This window comes from Chanos chanos, chromosome 8, assembly GCF_902362185.1.
Source record: "Chanos chanos chromosome 8, fChaCha1.1, whole genome shotgun sequence".
NCBI classification, from domain to species: Eukaryota; Metazoa; Chordata; class Actinopteri; order Gonorynchiformes; family Chanidae; genus Chanos; species Chanos chanos.
This window is the reverse complement of record NC_044502.1, coordinates 47,821,255-47,841,254: the sequence shown is the minus strand read 5'-3', so window position 1 is coordinate 47,841,254 and position 20,000 is coordinate 47,821,255. Positions and strand designations below refer to the sequence as shown.

General features: G+C 43.8%; 3 protein-coding genes across 3 annotated transcripts in view; 2 read left to right on the top strand and 1 right to left on the bottom strand.

Moving 5' to 3' along the window:
* The window catches only part of chn2 (chimerin 2), a 40,856-nt gene extending 34,855 nt beyond the window's left edge, over positions 1-6,001 (top strand). Inside the window, exons 9-13 of the mRNA XM_030780988.1 lie at positions 1,737-1,910; positions 2,153-2,230; positions 3,558-3,695; positions 5,576-5,681; positions 5,830-6,001. Coding sequence (XP_030636848.1) covers positions 1,737-1,910; positions 2,153-2,230; positions 3,558-3,695; positions 5,576-5,681; positions 5,830-6,001 — 668 coding nt within the window. The remainder of the gene's footprint in view (positions 1-1,736; positions 1,911-2,152; positions 2,231-3,557; positions 3,696-5,575; positions 5,682-5,829) is intronic.
* A 7,775-nt stretch (positions 6,002-13,776) lies between these two features.
* On the bottom strand, positions 13,777-15,836 carry fkbp14 (FKBP prolyl isomerase 14). Its single transcript, XM_030782738.1, has 4 exons — positions 15,568-15,836; positions 15,198-15,349; positions 14,556-14,683; positions 13,777-14,152 (listed from the first exon to the last, which is right to left on the bottom strand). The coding sequence occupies exons 1-4, from the start codon at positions 15,762-15,764 to the stop codon at positions 13,994-13,996; spliced, it is 636 nt and encodes a 211-aa protein (XP_030638598.1). The 5' UTR covers positions 15,765-15,836; the 3' UTR covers positions 13,777-13,993.
* A 380-nt stretch (positions 15,837-16,216) lies between these two features.
* The window catches only part of plekha8 (pleckstrin homology domain containing, family A (phosphoinositide binding specific) member 8), a 17,292-nt gene continuing 13,508 nt past the window's right edge, over positions 16,217-20,000 (top strand). The window contains exons 1-5 of the mRNA XM_030781099.1: positions 16,217-16,374; positions 17,310-17,426; positions 17,633-17,788; positions 17,905-18,032; positions 19,555-19,701. Coding sequence (XP_030636959.1) covers positions 16,335-16,374; positions 17,310-17,426; positions 17,633-17,788; positions 17,905-18,032; positions 19,555-19,701 — 588 coding nt within the window. The 5' untranslated portion in view covers positions 16,217-16,334. The remainder of the gene's footprint in view (positions 16,375-17,309; positions 17,427-17,632; positions 17,789-17,904; positions 18,033-19,554; positions 19,702-20,000) is intronic.

Here is a 20,000-nt window from a genome sequence, read left to right as displayed (position 1 = left end):
GATTAATAGAGCAGAGCTGCACCACCAGTCTGTTCACATTCCTCCCTCACACCTGTTTCAAACCAGTTCAGGTCCCTCGCTCTCAGATAGAACTATTTACAGGAGCACTCAGAGGACACACCTAGTCAAACCAGGACACACGCACACGCACACACACACTACACACACACACACACACACACACACACATTTTCTTTCGTCAATACAAATGCATCCCGTCCTTCGTGAGGGAGGTTGTTACTCTTCATTTCTTTCATTGTGTGTTTCTAACCCTAGGGTTGTGTCTGAATTATTCACCCCCGGGCAGATGCATTTTCTGAGTGTGAAACTCTAACTATCGTGAATCATTATTAAGTGTGTTTCTAAGCCTAGTCGGCAGATGCATTGTCTGAGTGCGTGTGTGTATGTGTGTGTGTGTGTGTGTGTGTGTGTGTGTGTGTGTGTGCATTAACTCTCGTGAATCATTATTAAACTGCGCATTGTTACATGGTCTGAAAGCGATCAGCGTCACTCATAGGACAGTAGCTTTGAACCTTCACTGATGTTTAACACACCTGAGAGCAGGTAGCAGAGTCACAGACTGACTGTGTGTTTTGTAAATGCAGCCTTTGATTAGTCTGAGCTCTGAATTAATCAACGACAAGTCCAGATCAAAGGTTAAATCACTGTAACCGCCAACTGCCTCAGTTACAGCTCAGCTTAAACATATTCATAGTTTAACAGAAACTCATTCTGACATAAATGTTTTGATGATTTGCTCTGGATTTGATCTGGATTGATTTATTTCATTATTGATTTCCAAGTTTAACATATCAGATAAATACAACATATCAGATAAATACAACATCATTTATCAAAACATGAAACACAGCTGTGAGAAAGACTGTGGGAGTCATAAGACCTCATCATACACACACACACACACACACACACACTCATTACACACACACACACACACACACGTTACACACACACACACACACACTCATTACACACACACACACACTCATTACACACACACACACACACACACACTCATGACACACACACACACTCATTACACACACACACACACACACACTCATGACACACACACACACTCATTACACACACACACACACCACACACAGTACACACACACACACACACATTACACACACACACACACACGCACACAGAGTTCTCACAGAGAGAGAGAGAAAGCTTTCAGGCATTACCCAGAACTCAGGCCTCACGTGGCAGCTCTGCTTGGTTGTCTCCAGACAGAACAACAGAGAGAATCCAGCCCAAAGATGAAAGACAAACTCTCTTTCATTCTTGGATCCTTCTCTTTCCCTGAGACAGTGGAAGAGGGCAGACAGAGGAGGAATCTGGTGTCAGGGCAGAGAGACAGACAGGGTCTGAGACAGACAGGCAGACAGAGACAGAGACAAGCCAGGAGGCAGACAGACAGACTCCTTTAGAGGCTTCTGGACAACATGCACTCCATCTGTTTCACACAAGGATATTGATTACACACACACACACACACAGACACACACACACACAGGCATGCATGCCCATTTCCAGGCATTCCTGTACAGAGGTTCTTCTCCTGCCACCCACTAAGACTGAATCCCACCTGTGTCAGCACAATGCTTGTCCTCAGTTTGTGGGACTGTGTGACTGGAGACAGGAGATGGGGGGGGGGGGTGTTCACACTGTTTGACCTTTGACACTGTGTAACCCTTCTCCAGACTGCGGTTTGAACGTGCATAAGCAGTGCTCCTCCCTGGTGCCCAGTGACTGCCAGCCGGACCTGCGGCGCATAAAGAAAGTCTTCAGCTGTGACCTCACCACTCTGGTCAAAGCCCACAACACTCAGAGGCCCATGGTCCTGGACATGTGTATCAGAGAGATCGAACACAGAGGTGGGCCTCTGCACCCTGCCACCCTGCCACTCTGCCACCCTGCCACCCTGCCACCCTGCCAGTCCCATCACACAGATTTCACCTGCAGACTGTTCTTGTCACACACACAGTTCAGCACTGACTCAGTTTTCATTTACGTTTGCACCACATTTGAAATATTCAAGTATATTGAATGAGAGTATACTGTGGACACTTTCTCTCTGTGTGTGTGCGTGCGTGCGTGTGTGTGTGTGTGTGCTTAGGGCTGAAATCAGAGGGCATTTACAGAGTCTCTGGCTTTTCTGAACACATCGAGGACGTCAAACTGGCTTTTGATCGTGGTGAGTAAGTGTGTGTGTGTGTGTGTGTGTGTGTGTGTGTGACAATGGCTTTTGATTGTGGTAAGTGTGTGTCTGTGTGTGTGTGTGTGTGTGTGTGTGTGCGCGTATGACAATGGCTTTTGATTGTGGTAAGTGTGTGTCTGTGTGTGTGTGTGTGTGTGTGTGTGTGTGTGTGTGTGTGTGTGTGCGCGTATGACAATGGCTTTTGATTGTGGTAAGTGTGTGTGTGTGTGTGTGTGTCACACTGGCTTTTGATCTTGGTGAGTAAGTAAAATCAGCTCACTCGGTAAAGCAGTGTCAGAGTTTGTCTAAAAAAACATGCGATTGTCCAGTGAAGGGGCATGGTCCTAAGAAAGGTGAGCTGTACTTTACCCATTACAGATAAAGACTGGGAAACCAGTAATGCCAAAGTGTGTCCAGTGGAATGTGTTAGTAGCTCTACATGTGTAGTGTGTGTGTAATGTGTGTAGTGTGTGTGTAATGTGTGTGTAATGTGTGTAGTGTGTGTGTAATATATGTGTGTAGTGTGTGTGTAATGTGTTAGTAGCTCTACATGTGTAGTGTGTGTGTAATGTGTGTAGTGTGTGTGTAATATATGTGTGTAGTGTGTGTGTAATATGTGTAGTGTGTGTGTAGTGTGTGTGTAATGTGTGTAGTGTGTGTGTAATATATGTGTGTAGTGTGTGTGTAATGTGTTAGTAGCTCTACATGTGTAGTGTGTGTGTAATGTGTGTAGTGTGTGTGTGTAACATGTGTGTGTAGTGTGTGTGTAATATGTGTAGTGTGTGTGTAGTGTGTGTGTAATGTGTGTAGTGTGTGTGTAATGTGTGTAGTGTGTGTGTAATATATGTGTGTAGTGTGTGTGTAATGTGTTAGTAGCTCTACATGTGTAGTGTGTGTGTAATGTGTGTAGTGTGTGTGTGTAACATGTGTAGTGTGTGTGTAATGTGTGTAGTGTGTGTGTAATATGTGTAGTGTGTGTGTAGTGTGTGTGTAATGTGTATAGTGTGTGTGTAATGTGTGTAGTGTGTGTGTAATATGTGTAATGTGTGTGTAATATGTGTAGTGTGTGTGTAGTGTGTGTGTGTAAAATGTGTAGTGTGTGTGTAGTGTGTGTGTAATGTGTGTAGTGTGTGTGTAATACATGTAGTGTGTGTGTAATGTGTGTGCAGAGTGCGTAATGTGTTAGTCGTTCCACACTGAGCTATTTATTTGGTATCGTTCAGAAGTTTTGAGCTCAGGGAAACTAATAGGCCAAATACATGATGCAAAGTCATTATGGGTACTGTAGTTCAGTGAGTCCTTACCGGTTTGTTGTGGTGGTCAGATGGAGAGAAAGCTGACATCAGTGTGAGCGCTTACTCTGACATCAACATCATCGCTGGAGCTCTGAAGCTTTACCTGAGAGACCTGCCCATACCTGTCATCACATACGACATCTACCCCACCTTTATACAGGCAGCAAGTAAGAACACCAACATCAGACACCAACAGAGAACCTGCACCAAACTAACACTGAACCAGCTCTACATCCACATTAACACCAACATCACACACCAACAGAGAACCTGCACCAAACTAACACTGAACCAGCTCTACATCCACATTAACACCAACATCAGACACCAACAGAGAACCTGCACCAAACTAACACTGAACCAGCTCTACATCCACATTAACACCAACATCAGACACCAACAGAGAACCTGCACCAAACTAACACTGAACCAGCTCTGCATCCACATTAACACCAACATCAGACACCAACAGAGAACCTGCACCAAACTAACACTGAACCAGCTCTACATCCACATTAACACCAACATCAGACACCAACAGAGAACCTGCACCAAACTAACACTGAACCAGCTCTACATCCACATTAACACCAACATCAGACACCAACAGAGAACCTGCACCAAACTAACACTGAACCAGCTCTACATCCACATTAACACCAACATCAGACACCAACAGAGAACCTGCACCAAACTAACACTGAACCAGCTCTACATCCACATTAACACCAACCTCAGACACCAACAGAGAACCTGCACCAAACTAACACTGAACCAGCTCTACATCCACATTAACACCAACATCAGACACCAACAGAGAACCTGCACCAAACTAACACTGAACCAGCTCTACATCCACATTAACGCCAACATCAGACACCAACAGAGAACCTGCACCAAACTAACACTGAACCAGCTCTACATCCACATTAACACCAACATCAGACACCAACAGAGAACCTGCACCAAACTAACACTGAACCAGCTCTACATCCACATTAACACCAACATCAGACACCAACAGAGAACCTGCACCAAACTAACACTGAACCAGCTCTACATCCACATTAACACCAACATCAGACACCAACAGAGAACCTGCACCAAACTAACACTGAACCAGCTCTACATCCACATTAACGCCAACATCAGACACCAACAGAGAACCTGCACCAAACTAACACTGAACCAGCTCTACATCCACATTAACGCCAACATCAGACACCAACAGAGAACCTGCACCAAACTAACACTGAACCAGCTCTACATCCACATTAACACCAACATCAGACACCAACAGAGAACCTGCACCAAACTAACACTGAACCAGCTCTACATCCACATTAACACCAACATCAGACACCAACAGAGAACCTGCACCAAACTAACACTGAACCAGCTCTACATCCACATTAACACCAACATCACACCAGCGCTAAACAAGCAACGAAAGAGAAAACCACAGCTTAGTTCCAATCAATCCAATGTTTAAACCCACAGAGAATCAGCAGTAAATCAGTGCTAGACTAATGCTACATCTGCCTAAAACCAACAATAAACATGTATTAAACCAGTCCTAACCCTGTTCAAAACCAGTATGAAACCAATACTAGACCATACAAAACTAATACTAAACCACTGCCAACAGGATCCGAAAGAACTGATCCAAAGATCTATTCGACTGGTTCTGTTTATTTTTGGTCTCATGTTATCAGCTGAGACCATATGTACACCATTTTACACAAACAGCCCAAACCTCACACCTGTGTACTTTATTCTGCGGTCCTGACTCAGTTTGTCAGGTGGTTTTACATATTACTGTTTATTTTTTAGCAGTGAGGTTACTGCCGTGTAAAAACAGGTGAAGGGCTGTTCGAGTGAAACATTCACAGAGGTCCAGAGCAACTTCTTTTTGTGTCAGAGGTCACGTACCTTAAACATTTAGGGTCAGGGATACATCAGCATAGAGTCATTAAGTTCAAAACCCACAATCCTCTACCACTGTTTGTGTAGCGAGGATGTTCCAGAAATGCATTGTGTCCTGCAGAAATACTGGAGCCTGAATCCAGACTGGAGGCGATCCACGAGTGTCTGCTCCAGCTGCCGCCTGCGCACTACGAAACCCTCCGCTACCTGATGGCTCACCTGAAAAGGTGTGAAAAACACGACTTCACGTTTTCACATTCTTTTCCGTCTCCTGCGAGGTATTTGACGGTCTGTCTGACGAGACCTGTCGCACCCTCCCAGGGAAAATGGACATTTCTGTGTTTACAGCCGTCGATCTTCTCTGTCTCTCCGCAGGGTCACCATGTTTGAGAAGGACAATCTGATGAACGCGGAGAACTTGGGGATCGTTTTCGGGCCGACGCTGATGCACCCGCCGGATCAGAACACTCTGGCCACTCTGAACGACATGCGGCATCAGAAACTCATCGTCCAGCTTCTGATTGAGCACGAGGACATTTTGTTTTGAGTGACAGGAGGACTTTTTTTTTTTTTTGAGTGACACGTGGGGACGATGCCCTCCCCCTCTGTGCTCCCAGACCTGGTCTCCACAGCAGCATGAATTATTAAACACATCGGACAGCCTAAGGCCATACTCTTAAAAGCCACTGCTCAGGCAAGAGGTCACTGGACTCTCATACAGGGTCAAGTATGATGACCCCATGACCTTCTCAGTAAAGGTCATGTTTATAAGATTTTTACTGAAACATTTATCCTGTGTTTTAACACATTAAAGACCAGAGCACGTGTGTGATCTTTAATGTCCACCGATAAAGCTCTATGCTGGAGATCGGGAATATGCCAGTGGACCCTGAGGCAGTGCTGTAAAGGAACACAGTGGGTTTGTTCTCAGGCTGTGGGAATGAATAGGACTGGGAGTGCTGGGAGGACTGGGATGATGGACTGGACACTCAGGCCATTTCTTTAAATGATAAATGTTTGATACGGCTTACGGAACGGAGCAGAGCTGCCTGCTCCTCCAGGTCCTGTGCTACTGGACCGTTCCTCCCTCCAGACGTGGTCTAATGTACAATGACCGCTCCTCCTGCTGGACATGGTCAAACATTTAGTGACTGTTCCTCCCTCCAGACGTGGTCTAATGTACAATGACCGCTCCTCCTGCTGGACATGGTCAAACATTTAGTGACCGCTCCTCCCTCCAGACGTGGTCTAATGTACAATGACCGCTCCTCCCTCCAGACGTGGTCCAAACGTACAGTGGATTTATTAGGATCCTCAATCAGGGCACAGAGAGACTGGAAAAGACCTGTGTGTATGAAAACATGAAGGAAATCCCCAACAGGAAGCACTTTTCCATTTATTAAATGAGCAAAGACTTGTTCTTCTTTTCTTTCATTTTGTTCCTCTCCTTCAGTTTTTATCCATGTTGTTTTTGTCTGACTTTCCTTTTATTCTTTTTCTTTAATGCCTTTTAAAAGATCGTTAGAACGTGGGTGAATGTGTGTAATCAGAAGATTTTGAATGGTGCTTGCATTGTGACTGAGGAAAAAGACTGTGTTAGTGAACAGGACTATTGAAGTTTACCCTCATTCTTCAGCTGCACTAGAGGGACTTCAGGAAAAGTGCCGTAAATTGAAGAAGTAATTTTTAAATTTTTATTTTTGATAGAATGATATATCTAATTTGTCATCAGATAACTGGAGCAGAAAGAGAGAGACATGAACAGTGAACATGAGCATGAAAAGAGAGAGAGACATGTTTATGTTGTTATGAAAAAGAGAGAGACATGTTTATGTAGTTATGAAAAGAGAGAGACATGTTTATTTACAGTTATGAAAAGAGAGAGACTTGTTTATGGACAGTTATGAAAAGAGAGAGAGACATGTTTATGTTGTTATGAAAAAGAGAGAGACATGTTTACGTAGTTATGAAAAGAGAGAGACATGTTTATTTACAGTTATGAAAAGAGAGAGACTTGTTTATTTACAGTTATGAAAAGAGAGAGACTTGTTTATGGACAGTTATGAATCCTCAGGCAGCACAGTGGTGATTTTACAGACATTGGTGATCAGACGTCATAAGGTCACAGGTCATAAGGTCACAGATGGATGTAGGTGCTACTCCAATCACTCCAATCGTCTGAATCAGGACGTTTTCCAGGACACTTATTTTCTTTATTCTGTTCAGTTTCTTTATTGCTTTTCAGTTGTTTACTGGACAGGATTGTGTGAGACCTTTCTACAAAATCCATTTTTCTAGAAATCTGTTTTATTAAACTCAGTTTTGTGTGTGCAAGTGTATTTGTGTATGTGGTTGCATGCGTGTGTGTGTGTGTGGGTGTGTGTGCGAGTGTGCATGTGTATGTGTGTACGTGGTTGCGTGTGGGTGTGTGCGCGAGTGTGCATGTGTATGTGTGTAAGTGGTTGCGTGTGGGTGTGTGTGTGAGTGTGCATGTGTATGTGTGTACGTGGTTGCGTGCGTGTGTGTGTGGGTGTGTGTGTGTGAGTGTGCATATGTATGTGTGTACGTAGTTGCATGCGTGTACGTGTGTGTGGGTGTGTGTGCGAGTGTGCATGTGTATGTGGTTGCGTGTGGGTGTGTGGGTGTGTGCGCGAGTGTGCATGTGTATGTGTGTACGTGGTTGTGTGTGGGTGTGTGTGCGAGTGCAAGTGTGTGGAGGTGTGTGTGTGTGTGTGTGTGCGAGTAAGAGTCTTACTGTTTGTAATTTATGAAATGCTTGCTGATTTGATTTATTAAATTATTACAAATGAACAGACTAATTTATTAAGTTTTGTGGAATCGTTCTCAGATATTCCAGTGATTAGTCTGTGTGTTGGCATAATGTCTCTGCATGGCATGACACACAGCATAGGCACAGAGTCTCTGCTCCACTGGTAAGAGATGTGTGTGTTGAGTTCATTAATAAGAGATGTGTGTGTTGAGTTCATTGGTAAGGGATGTGTGTGTTGAATTCATTGGTAAGAGATGTGTGTGTTGAGTTCATTAATAAGAGATGTGTCTGTTGAGTTCATTGGTAAGGGATGTGTGTGTTGAATTCAATGGTAAGGGATGTGTGTGTTGGGTTCATTGGTAAGAGACGTGTTGAGTTCATTGGTAAGAGATGTGTGTGTTGGGTGCATTGGTAAGGGATGTGTTGAGTTCATTGGTAAGGGATGTGTGTGTTGAGTTCATTGGTAAGACATGTGTTGAGTTCATTGGTAAGAAATGTGTTGAGTTCATTGGTAAGAGATGTGTGTGTTGGGTTCATTGGTAAGGGATGTGTTGAGTTCATTGGTAAGAGATGGGTTGGGTTGAGTTCATTAGTAAGGGATGTGTGTGTTGAGTTCATTGGTAAGGGATGTGTGTGTTGAATTCATTGGTAAGAGATGTGTTGAGTTCATTGGTAAGGGATGTGTGTGTTGAATTCATTGGTAAGAGATGTGTGTGTTGGGTTCATTGGTAAGAGATGTGTTGAGTTCATTGGTAAGAGATGTGCTGGGTTCAGTGGTAAGGGGTGTGTTGAGTTCATTGGTAAGAGATTTGTGTGTTGAGTTCACTGGTCAGTGTGTTGAGTTAATTAGTAAGGGATATTTTGAGTTCATTAGTAAAAGCTGACTGGAACATTATCTTCCATGTGAGAGGTAATGGGGATTATGGGCAAAGATGATATGTCAGTAAGGTAATATGCCTATATTAAGAAAATAAAGAGTATTCAAAATTATGTTATCATATGAAGGCTAATTCTACGGTGTGGTAGAGGTTATTTTGAGAAGTGCATAACACTGTTACGGGGTCTTTTTCTTTCTTTCCCATATACACATCTTATTCACAAGAACACAAACTCAGTGCCGAGTAAGGGCACAGCTTAGTCAGCCTACCTGTCTCCGTGTAGGGTGTGTGAGCACTGAAGAGCGCTGTTTCTGTTTTAGGCTATTGAACAGATATGTCGCAGGTGACGTCTATCTGTCCTTTTGCAGCTAAACTTCAATAACCTGAAACCTGTTTGCTTAGAGAGTGCACAAACCGTGACGGCGGGCCAATGACAAGGGTCAAGAGGAAGCGTCACAGCCTGCGGAAGGTGTGAGCTGCAGGTGTAGGACAAACGTAGCTTCATCTTTTAAAAAAAAAAATCCGACACGTCTGTTATGATCTCGAGGTGCGGTGGATATGGGATCACTTCAGTTGAACTCACGTCTTCGGCAGACACGATTCTAAGGGGATAGGAGGTAACTGTTCAAATCTGGGGTCAAACGGCTAACCAAGCCTTTTCGTCTGACCTTTGTCTCTCAGGTAAATTCAATTTGTGTCTCCCCGTAAGGCAATTTGTTATCTTCAGAAAATGACCATTCACGTAGTCCATTTTCATTCCGGTTTAAATATATCGCTGTCTTTGTGATATTTCAAGGTAAACAAAAAGGCAACGATGGCGCAGAAATATCCCTGGTGGAGATGGTTTAACACAAGGAAAAACAGTGATGTCGAAGACTCAACATTCCAGCACGAGTCAGATCATGAGCCCAAAACTGTCGAGAAGACATCGGGCAAACAAACTGATTCTCGGGCGAGCGACAACTTCACCTCTATCAGCGATGAAACCTACGACGATTCTAATTTAGACCCCATGTTTAATGAGAACATCTGTCGTCGGAACTGGAGAATCTCTCGCTCGGGTCGATTCAAGGAGAAGAGGGTTCGCGCGACTTTACCTCAGAATAATAATCTTCAGAAGACTGGCGTGGCCATGGTCAAATAGCTGCAGCACTAATCAACTTACACATGTACCATCTTGGTGGATTTGCTGATCTACGGAAACTTGAATGCCTCTTTTAAAGCAGCTTGAAGATTCGTACGACTTTTCAACAGGAGACGCGCTGCATGCACAAGCAATTTGATCTTTCATTTTTATGTCTTAGGCTTTATTGCTTTATAAAATATTTTTACTAGACTCTGATCCACAACAATTAATAACGTAGTGGATCTGTTCAGAGAACCAAAATGGACAATCTCTGTCTTTTTTTTTTTAATGAAATTTGTGAAACTTTGGCTACGTTTTTCTACAGTATGTGTGTAAAATATTTCATTAATAACTTATTCTTTAAAGAAGTTGTAAGGGGAAAAAACAATATTTTATTTACCGGATGAAGACTGAAATGTAGGACTATCGTAGTTGTCCAGTGATGGACCGACCCAGACACGACCGGCTGTGGGAGCCGTCGTGGGATTATAGAAGGAAGCGAATACTTGGCGTTTGAGAAGAAGGTAGTAGGTCCGTAAACATAATGGCTTATCGTTTCGGTCGGTACAACTCGTCTGATTTCGTCAGTTTTCAATGCATGATTTTCTAGGCTTAAAAAAGTAGTAGTGTTAAGGGTCCAGGGTGAAACAAAAATGAAAAAATAACATGAAGGAATAGCATGTTTACTTCAGAACACAATAATGGTTATTGCTGTCTACAAGGACATTCTCGGGTTTACAGATTGTTCTAAATACCTTGAATCTCAAAAAAATGTAAAGATACCTTAAAGGCTTGTTTGTATTCTGAAAGGGGTGTCACAAAATTAAACCATCTGTTGTTTATTTGGAAAAATTGTGGACAGGTCACTGTGTTTTAATGCACTAGTGCTGTAATGTGTGTTAAACACAGACTGGAGTTTAGTATCTCAGTGCTTTTGAAGTCTTCTGATGCATAACAAACGTGAGTGACACTCAGAAACCCAGTTCTAAGGAATATTAATGCTACGTGAAACAGTGGTGTGTGGACATATATAAAAGGACATGCTATACATTTCTGTTTTAAATTATGAATAAAGAGATTCTGAAAATAAAAATCACTCCTTGGTTGTTAGCCACACATATCGGGTTTACCAAATAACATTCATAACTTTCATACGGTTTCAGTCCTAAATAACATTCATAACTTTCATACGGTTTCAGTCCTAAATATTTGGAAATTAGTCTGTAAAATATGTTCCCAGTCTGTTTTTGTTTCTGTACAATATTTGTGCCCAGACATAGCCCTGCATTATTGGCATCTTAACAGACCCTGGTGATTACCGGGCAAAAAGGGGGCACACATAAAAAGGTGTAGTGCAGAGATCAGTTTTATAAGAAGCTGGTAATGAGGAGATGGGAGTTTTCAGGGTACAGGACAAGTCAGAGTGTGTGTGCCTCAGTAAACACACATCTCACACACTCTAAAAACTCTTTGTCCTGCGCGTTTGGGTGTGATGACAGACTACATTATGTGTTACAGTGTAATCAAGAAAACATTCTGTAACAGGGACGACAGGTTGAGCTATGTGCTGTTTTCAGCATGAGGTAACATCCGTGCAATCAAGACTACTGAGTATTAGTGTGTCTGTATGTGCAGAAAGAAGAGTTTGAACTCGGTTTAAACCCAGTACGAGGATGTGAGACAGGCACGCTAGTGATTTAGCGTCAAACTGGAGGTGACCAGGCCAAAGCATGACATGTGAAAGTAGATGTCCCACATTTTAGAACCCCAAACACTCTACAGTCAGCACAGGAGTTCTGAGAGAAATGATCCTAACCGCGCTATATACTCCCCTGTCTTCAGCGGGTGCAAGAGATTTGTTTGTAAAGAATTAACAGAATAAACAGTATTACAGTACTTAAGTGTGGATTAAAGTTACTTTACAAAGTTAGAGATTTGTTTTTCACGTGTCAATCTAGGCTCAGATCAAGAGGAAATAACACAGACCAGTGGTTATCTCAGCTCAGGTATGTGTCGCATGTTTGTGTGTGATGTGTCAAATTATGGACTGTCCCTGCAGTGACAGCAGAACCCAGATCATCAGGGCTGGAGACAGAGGTGTTATGTAGCCAGGGAACCGAACACTTGGACTTAAGTCCATTAAGGATACTCCACTGAGAGAAGTGCGCCTCCTACTGACATGCTCTTCAGCTAACCCTCATTAAATCATTCAGCTCCTCATGCCAAGTCAACACACCAAGTAACACTGCTAACATGCACACAGTTCACATTATTCCAGTCACAACCAAGTAATGAAAGTTGTTAAAGTAAAACAAATCAAAAACTAATAAACAAATATATTTCAAACAACTGTATATTTTGTAAACAAGTGTGGTTCGAGATTTGAGTATTTCTAGTGTTTCAGTCAAAAAACAGCTCAGATGACACTCAGTGCGGTTACGCAATCCGATTTCAATCCGATTACGATCTTTACTTCAATTAAAAAATGTCATGTAGATTGGAGTTATCTGACTGAAATCCAATTTCGTGAAATCCGAAAGAATAAGCCAGAGTATTCGATTTCAGTCTGACTGGCTGTGGCATGTAACTGATACTCTGAGTTTATCATTTTGCGTATGCCTGGTCTCTGATACAGCGCAGACACTTAATAAAATTTAAAATAGTTTATCGTCACCCAGTCTATGGTAGGCAACATGGAGAGACACAACAGAAGAGGAGATTACATTTATGATTCGAGTTTTAAAAGAATAATACATATAAAAATATCTAGACGGCAGGAAGACCAGTAACGGTGAGCTGTTCAGAAAGGTCTCCAGTAAACTTTCTGATGCCGGTTTCATCAGGACTCCGGCTCCGGAGCAGATCCGAGTCCGTTGCAGAACCCAGAGTAGCAGTTCCTATTTTGTTTTTTTAGAGTGAGCAGGCCTAGCTATAGTCTGTAGTTTTACAGACCTCGCAGAACCTGCACGACAGAGACAAAGACATGTGACCTGTGAGGTTTTCAAAATATAGCTGTAGGCGAATTCAGCAACTGATACCTATGGCTCCTCGACTGAAGATGTTTCATTATGTGAGTGGGATTGTACTACTTCTCTGACCATGTAAACTGGACTATTCCTTTATCTGATAATAATCCGATAGGTGCTTTAATCAGATTGATCTGCGCATGTAACTGCACTGACTGTGACAAGCAGAGCGGCCCACACTTCCTCTGGGCTGTTTATCAGTGAATCTGAGCCTATAAAAAGACAAACAGAACAGCAAAACATGGATCAGCTGACAGCAGCATGACCAAACATAAATTAGTGGAAACGAAAGCAAAAACATCTGCCTCATATACTGATAATGACAATGCAAACTAATAATCTTAATTATTTTTTTAATCAGATACCAGCTTAGCATCTATTCTGTAACAGTCTGTCCACTCTTGACACTCTGCGTTCACTCGTGCTCTGAGATGGTTCTGACAGGCGGTGTCTGGGTGCTCTGAGATGGTTCTGACAGGCGGTATCTGGGTGCTCTGAAATGGTTCTGACAGGCGGTATCTGGGTGCTCTGAAATGGTTCTGACAGGCGGTGTTTGGGTGCTCTGAAATGGTTCTGACAGGCGGTGTTTGGGTGCTCTGAAATGGTTCTGACAGGCGGTGTTTGGGTGCTCTGAAATGGTTCTGACAGGCGGTGTTTGGGTGCTCTGAAATGGTTCTGACAGGCGGAACAAAGTTCAGTAGGGGTTGAATGGCAGTGTTAAAGTATGGTCGAATGATATCTAGAGTTCATCGTGTTTGTAGGTGAATTCACGGGCCGAGATAAAGCCATCCTGATCTTCATCCTCTTTCTTAAAGATGTCCTCTACCATGCTCTCATGATGGGTGTCATTGGAGGGGTAGCCATGTCTCTCAAACTCTTTACGGAGATATTCCTTCACCTGGAATCACAAAACACCAAACTCACTCAGCGTTTACCTTCAAACACACATCTACACATTCACCTACAGATAATCATACATAGTATGAGCTGAATACATTTAACTGAAGTTATGGTCATGGCCTGCAAGACTGATCATTTTATTGCATCAAAGAGAAAAGTTTGTCTGCCCATGAGGCTGCTGGGTTTACCTGTTGGCAGAAACCTCATATTTCTCCCCTGAAAACCACACCCAATAAATCTCTTTCAAACCACGTTGCCATGGTGACTGAGTAAAGCTCACTGTGAAATATAAACTCTGGTTAGTGCTAGTTTTGATGGTCCGTGTTGACTTGAAGTGGAGTCACAAATCCTTTCTTGGACTATGACCTATGACTACCAAAAAACTCACAGCGTGTACATACCTCTGTCCTCGACAGCTTCCAGTCGTCATTCAGGTCCATTTCCTGGAAGGACTCATGAGACCTGGGCCCATTTCGAATCTCCATCAGCTCGATATCAAAGATCAGTGTGCTCTCAGGAGGAATCAGCCCTGGAAAAAAGACTCCGCATATTAGCACAAATTGACTCTGAGCAGCTGTATGCAGGTGTGTGTTTGTGTGTGTGCACAAACAAGGCTTTAAGAGGTGTTTTTGGATCAAAGCGCTCCCTGTGTCTGCAGTGTGTGGAGGCATTTCTCCCCCTGTGTCTGCAGTGTGTGGAGGTATTTCTCCCCCTGTGTCTGCAGTGTGTGGAGGTATTTCTCCCCCTGTGTCTGCAGTGTGTGGAGGCATTTCTCCCCCTGTGTCTGCAGTGTGTGGAGGCATTTCTCCCCCTGTGTCTGCAGTAGGTGGAGGCATTTCTCCCCCTGTGTCTGCAGTGTGTGGAGGCATTTCTCCCCCTGTGTCTGCAGTGTGTGGAGGCATTTCTCCCCCTGTGTCTGCAGTGTGTGGAGGCATTTCTCCCCGTGTCTGCAGTAGGTGGAGGCATTTCTCCCCCTGTCTGCAGTGTGTGGAGGCATTTCTAGAGACAGAGAAAAAGAGACACAGAGCTAAAAGCCAATCTACCTTTGCCCTCTTTCCCGTAGCCCAGGGCTGGTGGAACGGTCAGTTTCCTCCGCTCACCCGTGCACATGTCCTGGAGGCCTTTATCCCACCCTCTGATCACCTCTCTGATACCCAGAGTGAACCAAACCGGGTTCTTATCTCCATGGTGACGACTACCAATAATAAAAATACATTTATGAGTCTTTAAGGCTAATGTGTGTAAATGTGTTATACACGAAATATCATATTAACAACCATGTGATGATAGTGTAGGCAGGCAGAGTTATAACGTATTCAGATAATAACACACACATTCAACAAAACGTCTGTCTCATCAATTAGGATAAACATGCAAAGGGCGGACATGTCTACAGATTTCACTCCCTTTCACCTGGAATGGAACATTGTGCCGTTGCTCTCCAGAAATCCCTCGTAGTGGACGAGCAGAATGTCACCATATTTGGATTTTCGATGACAGAGAAACGGTTTTTGCAAAACCTCTATTTTCACCTCTGGCTCCGGAAGTTTTGCTCCGTGCACATACAGGCATAAAGCTGAGAGAGCGGAATTCCACAAAAAAAGTAGCATTTTGGAGGCTCCAGCACTGAAATACTTGCAAACAATGCCAAGGGAAAGTTATCTGTGTAGCTGCCACGCCAACTGCCGTGACAACATTCCAATTTGCCAGCGGGAACAGCGGCGACTACGTGGCAAGCAACTTTTTCGTCGGCTAATTCCCTAACTACAAATGTTACCCCTCTCCAAGATTGGAGCCGCCCTCCTTTGGCTTATTGGTGCAGTCGTTCTAAGACACGCCTTATTAATCGAATAATTTAAGTTCATTTGTTACAATTTCCATTGCCGGTCCTAACCACTCCCATATTTACAGACCACAACCAATCGTTAGACTCTCGCGACCCAAATCCAAAGGATGACGCACAAATAGGCTCGGTCTCCTGTGATCACATGGATTCGTATTCTCATACCAGGAACGCCTCTTGCGTTCGTAACTGGCCAGATAGGGCTTCATTAGTTCACTTCAGCTACGGAATTTGCTCTAAAGAAATAATCCTCAGGTCCCACCGAGAGCAAGCGTTCCTTTAGACTCGCGTCTTGGTATGAGTTGACAAGTGATGAATAGACCAAAGAAGACCTGCCATGGAGGGAGTACTGTATAAATGGACAAACTATATAAGCGGTACGTTGCTGTCAGCCTTGGTCTATCACGCGCGGTTCCTGAGTTCTGTTAGCCCACTAGCTGTGTTAGCTCCATAACAGATAATATCACGGTCTTTGCAGTTATCCTAGTGTAACAAGCTATAGTAACTAGCTCAGAGGTAAACTCGCTCAAGCTTTCTCTGTTTTAATAGGCTAAACAATGCTAACGCCTATCATTCTGCTCGTGTTTTCCTCAGAGATTTAGCACTGGATAAAGTCGCTAGTCTAAAGCTGTGGTGTTATCCACTGCACCGGGACTTGGACAGATAAGACGACTTATTTCAAAGTTTTGTGAAAGGCCGTGAAGGTTTTTGTTACTGTCTATGTCAGGGCTGTCTGACCCATAGTCTTAAATAACAACAATTCAGATACTTAGCCGCTAACTATGAGGACTCCCAGTCGTAAAATAACAGCTAGCATTGATGCAAACTTGCCTGGACGCACTAAAGTCAGCCACGGGGGTAAACACAAATTCGTTATCGTATACAGTTTTCTCCATATCCACGGAGGTAGATGTCATTGGCTGTCATTCGTAAGTTCGTTATAATGATGTCTTCTATCTAATTTTACTGTGTCACTGTTGAAATATCTCAGTGTACAGCCAATATCGGCTGAATGGGTATTGCCAAACCGCTGAGCTAATTGACGTCATCGAGTGTGGACAAACGCACCACTGGAAAAACATGAAAAACTTGCAAATGTTGTCTTCAAGTTAGGAACGGCACGAGCTGTCAGCGCTACAACCACCACTAACTCTGGCATACACTAAATCCTCGCTAACCCTTTCCACCATGTATTTAATTTTGTTCCAAGAAGTCAGCTACCGTCCATCTAGGGTGTTTAGCCTTCTTTTGTAATGCATGTTCGTGTTCTTGTTGTTGCCCAGCTGAAGTTGTGATTTGTTGGCCTCTGTAGGTTGGCAGCCTCGGTGGTTTGTGTTGGCAGAGGGCACCCTCTCTTACTATGACTCTGAGGAGGATGCGTGGAAAGGATGCAAAGGCAGCATCAGGATCTCGGTGTGTGAGATCCAGGGTAAGGGCTCTAACTGTGTGGGGAGGGATTGTAGGCAGAGCCATGTCAGTAATTCTGTGCAGTGCTACTAACAGAAAGATTTATGGGTTTGTGTCTTTCTTTGCTGACAGTGAATCATGTTAACTGTTATTTAGTCTCAATTCCCAGTCTGTTTATTGTCGACCTAAAGCCTTCTCTCTTCCTCCGTCCCATGTTCCCTGTTTCAGTTCATCCAACAGATATTACACGGATGGACCTGATCATTCCAGGAGAGCAGTGTTTCTACCTCAGGGCTTTAAACGCAGCCGAGAGGCAGAAATGGCTGGTGGCCCTTGGAACAGCCAAAGCCTGTCTCACAGATAACAGGACCAAGAGAGAGAAAGGTGACTGCTTGTCCCTCACTCATAGCTTCAGAGAGGAACGCTAAAGTTCTTCAGAAGTAAATGTCTCTCTCCCCCTCTCCTTCTCCCTCTCTCTCTCTCCCCCTCTCCCCTCCCAGAGCTCCAGGAGAACACAGAGGCTATAAAAATCAAGATGTCGGAGCTTAGGCTGTACTGTGACCTCCTCCTGCAGCAGGTGAACAAATTTAAGGATATCCCCCTGAATGACGCCACTGACAATACAGAGGTGAGGATTTGACCGGGGGACACGTCCAGGGTGTACGGTGTGCGTCTGTGTGCGTCTGTGTGCGTGTGTGTGTGTCTGTGTACGTGTGTGTGTCTGTGTGTGTGTGTGTGTGGAGGGTAGGGGTGGAGCTGAATACAGTATTCAGTAAAGCACAAATTGTGGGTTTTTACGAATATTTATTTCTTACAAATATTTTAAAAGTTATTTGTTTTCGGGAAGAAAAAATAAAACCATGTCAAATAGCTGGTGTCCCTCATAACGGTGAGCGCGGTGGGTGTTTGTGCTCTGCCTGCTGGTGCTGACGTGACAGGAGGACAATAGGAGAGTGGAGGAGAGAGAGTGAGACAGAGAGAGAGAGAGTGAGACAGAGAGAGAGAGAGAGTGAGACAGAGAGAGAGAGAGAGAGAGACAGAGAGAGTGAGAGAGAGACAGAGAGAGAGAGAGAGCACAGACTTAAAGGGAGCAGCGCAGCCTGATTAAATTATAGGCAAAACCGTAGTACATTTCTACACCACTGTTTCTGTTTTGATTGTTTAGTTTAGTTTTTTTACCTTAACTGGTTTGCTGAGGTAGTTTATTGTAACGTTACCTGTCTTTTGTTTTCCTGTTGGACCTGCAATATGTGAAGTGGAGTTTGTTTGACGGGAGGAGAAGATTAGCTTACGTTAGCTCTGGCAGTGTGGTCACCAGCTAGTTCACCCAAACGCTGTGCTCAGTGCTCAGTCAGCCTGTGTGTGACATGGTATCACACTAGAGAAACAGAGCGCTATTTATAGCTATTTCAGTGTCACTGAGAGCAGAAGAATAAAGTGTTTTGATCCAAAACCTGGCACGTGGCTACTGATATGTAATGATAATATGTGTTTCCTTTCTGTTAAATAGGGTTCATTAAGACCCAACTGACCACACAGTTTCATACTTACTCCCACTGTAGGCCACTGAACTGCTAACTTCCAGTGAAACAGCAAGCTAACATGTTTACTATACCTAAACCCACATTTGCAGTCAAACACATATACATATATCCAACCACATAAACCTCTTGACATAGTATGTGTGTGTATCAATAATGTGCCTTATCATTTTCTTTCTTTTCTTTCTCAAGATGTTTCACATTGTCAAAGATGTTTACATCATAATTATCATAATAGTTTATTGAAGAACACTTATAACACTTTAATACCCTAAAATTAGAAGTGTAGTAAAAACCAAAACAGGATTGTTATGCCTGTTTCCACTTGTACTCGAATACAGATACAGATCATTTTTGCTGCGTATACAAATACAGGGCTTTGTGCACATCCCCATTCGAGGGGATTGGGAGTGAGCAGAACGAAGTCTGAGGATGTTCACTTTAGACTCAGTCTGAGTGAAACCAGGGAGAGGGCTTTGAACTGTAATGTGGTCTCTTCTTTAACCAAGGAGAAACCACTCCATGTCATTCAGTATGTCATTTTAAACATTCATTTTAGGTAGATTGGCATTGTACGATGATCTCTTCTGTATGTGCGTGTGTGCGTAGGCAGGTAGTTTGGTGAAGTCGACGTGTACGACTTTTCTGAGGACTCTGGAAGAGTGTATGGAGATCGCGAGTCGAACGTTCAGCCCTGACCTCCTGACCCTGACTCCGCCTGGGTCTCCCCCTGTTGCAGCTGTTAAACCACAGAAGGTATGGCTCTCCCTGTGAGGAGCTCCACAGAGGGTACGGCTCTCCCTGTGAGGAGCTCCACAGAGGGTACGGCTCTCCCTGTGAGGAGCTCCACAGAGGGTACGGCTCTCCCTGTGAGGAGCTCCACAGAAGGTATGGCTCTCCCTGTGAGGAGCTCCACAGAGGGTACGGCTCTCCCTGTGAGGAGCTCCACAGAGGGTACGGCTCTCCCTGTGAGGAGCTCCACAGAGGGTACGGCTCTCCCTGTGAGGAGCTCCACAGAAGGTATGGCTCTCCCTGTGAGGAGCTCCACAGAGGGT

What these genes read in the sequence shown, in the direction of transcription:
- fkbp14 (XM_030782738.1), bottom strand. Translation starts at nt 15,764, where the DNA reads ATGCTACTTTTTTTGTGGAATTCCGCTCTCTCAGCTTTATGCCTGTAT. An exon ending in GGCACAATGTTCCATTCCAG is followed by an intron (nt 15,350 to 15,567) that starts GTGAAAGGGAGT and finishes TATTATTGGTAG; the next exon opens with TCGTCACCATGGAGATAAGA. An exon ending in GGAAGCTGTCGAGGACAGAG is followed by an intron (nt 14,153 to 14,555) that starts GTATGTACACGC and finishes TTGTGATTCCAG; the next exon opens with GTGAAGGAATATCTCCGTAA.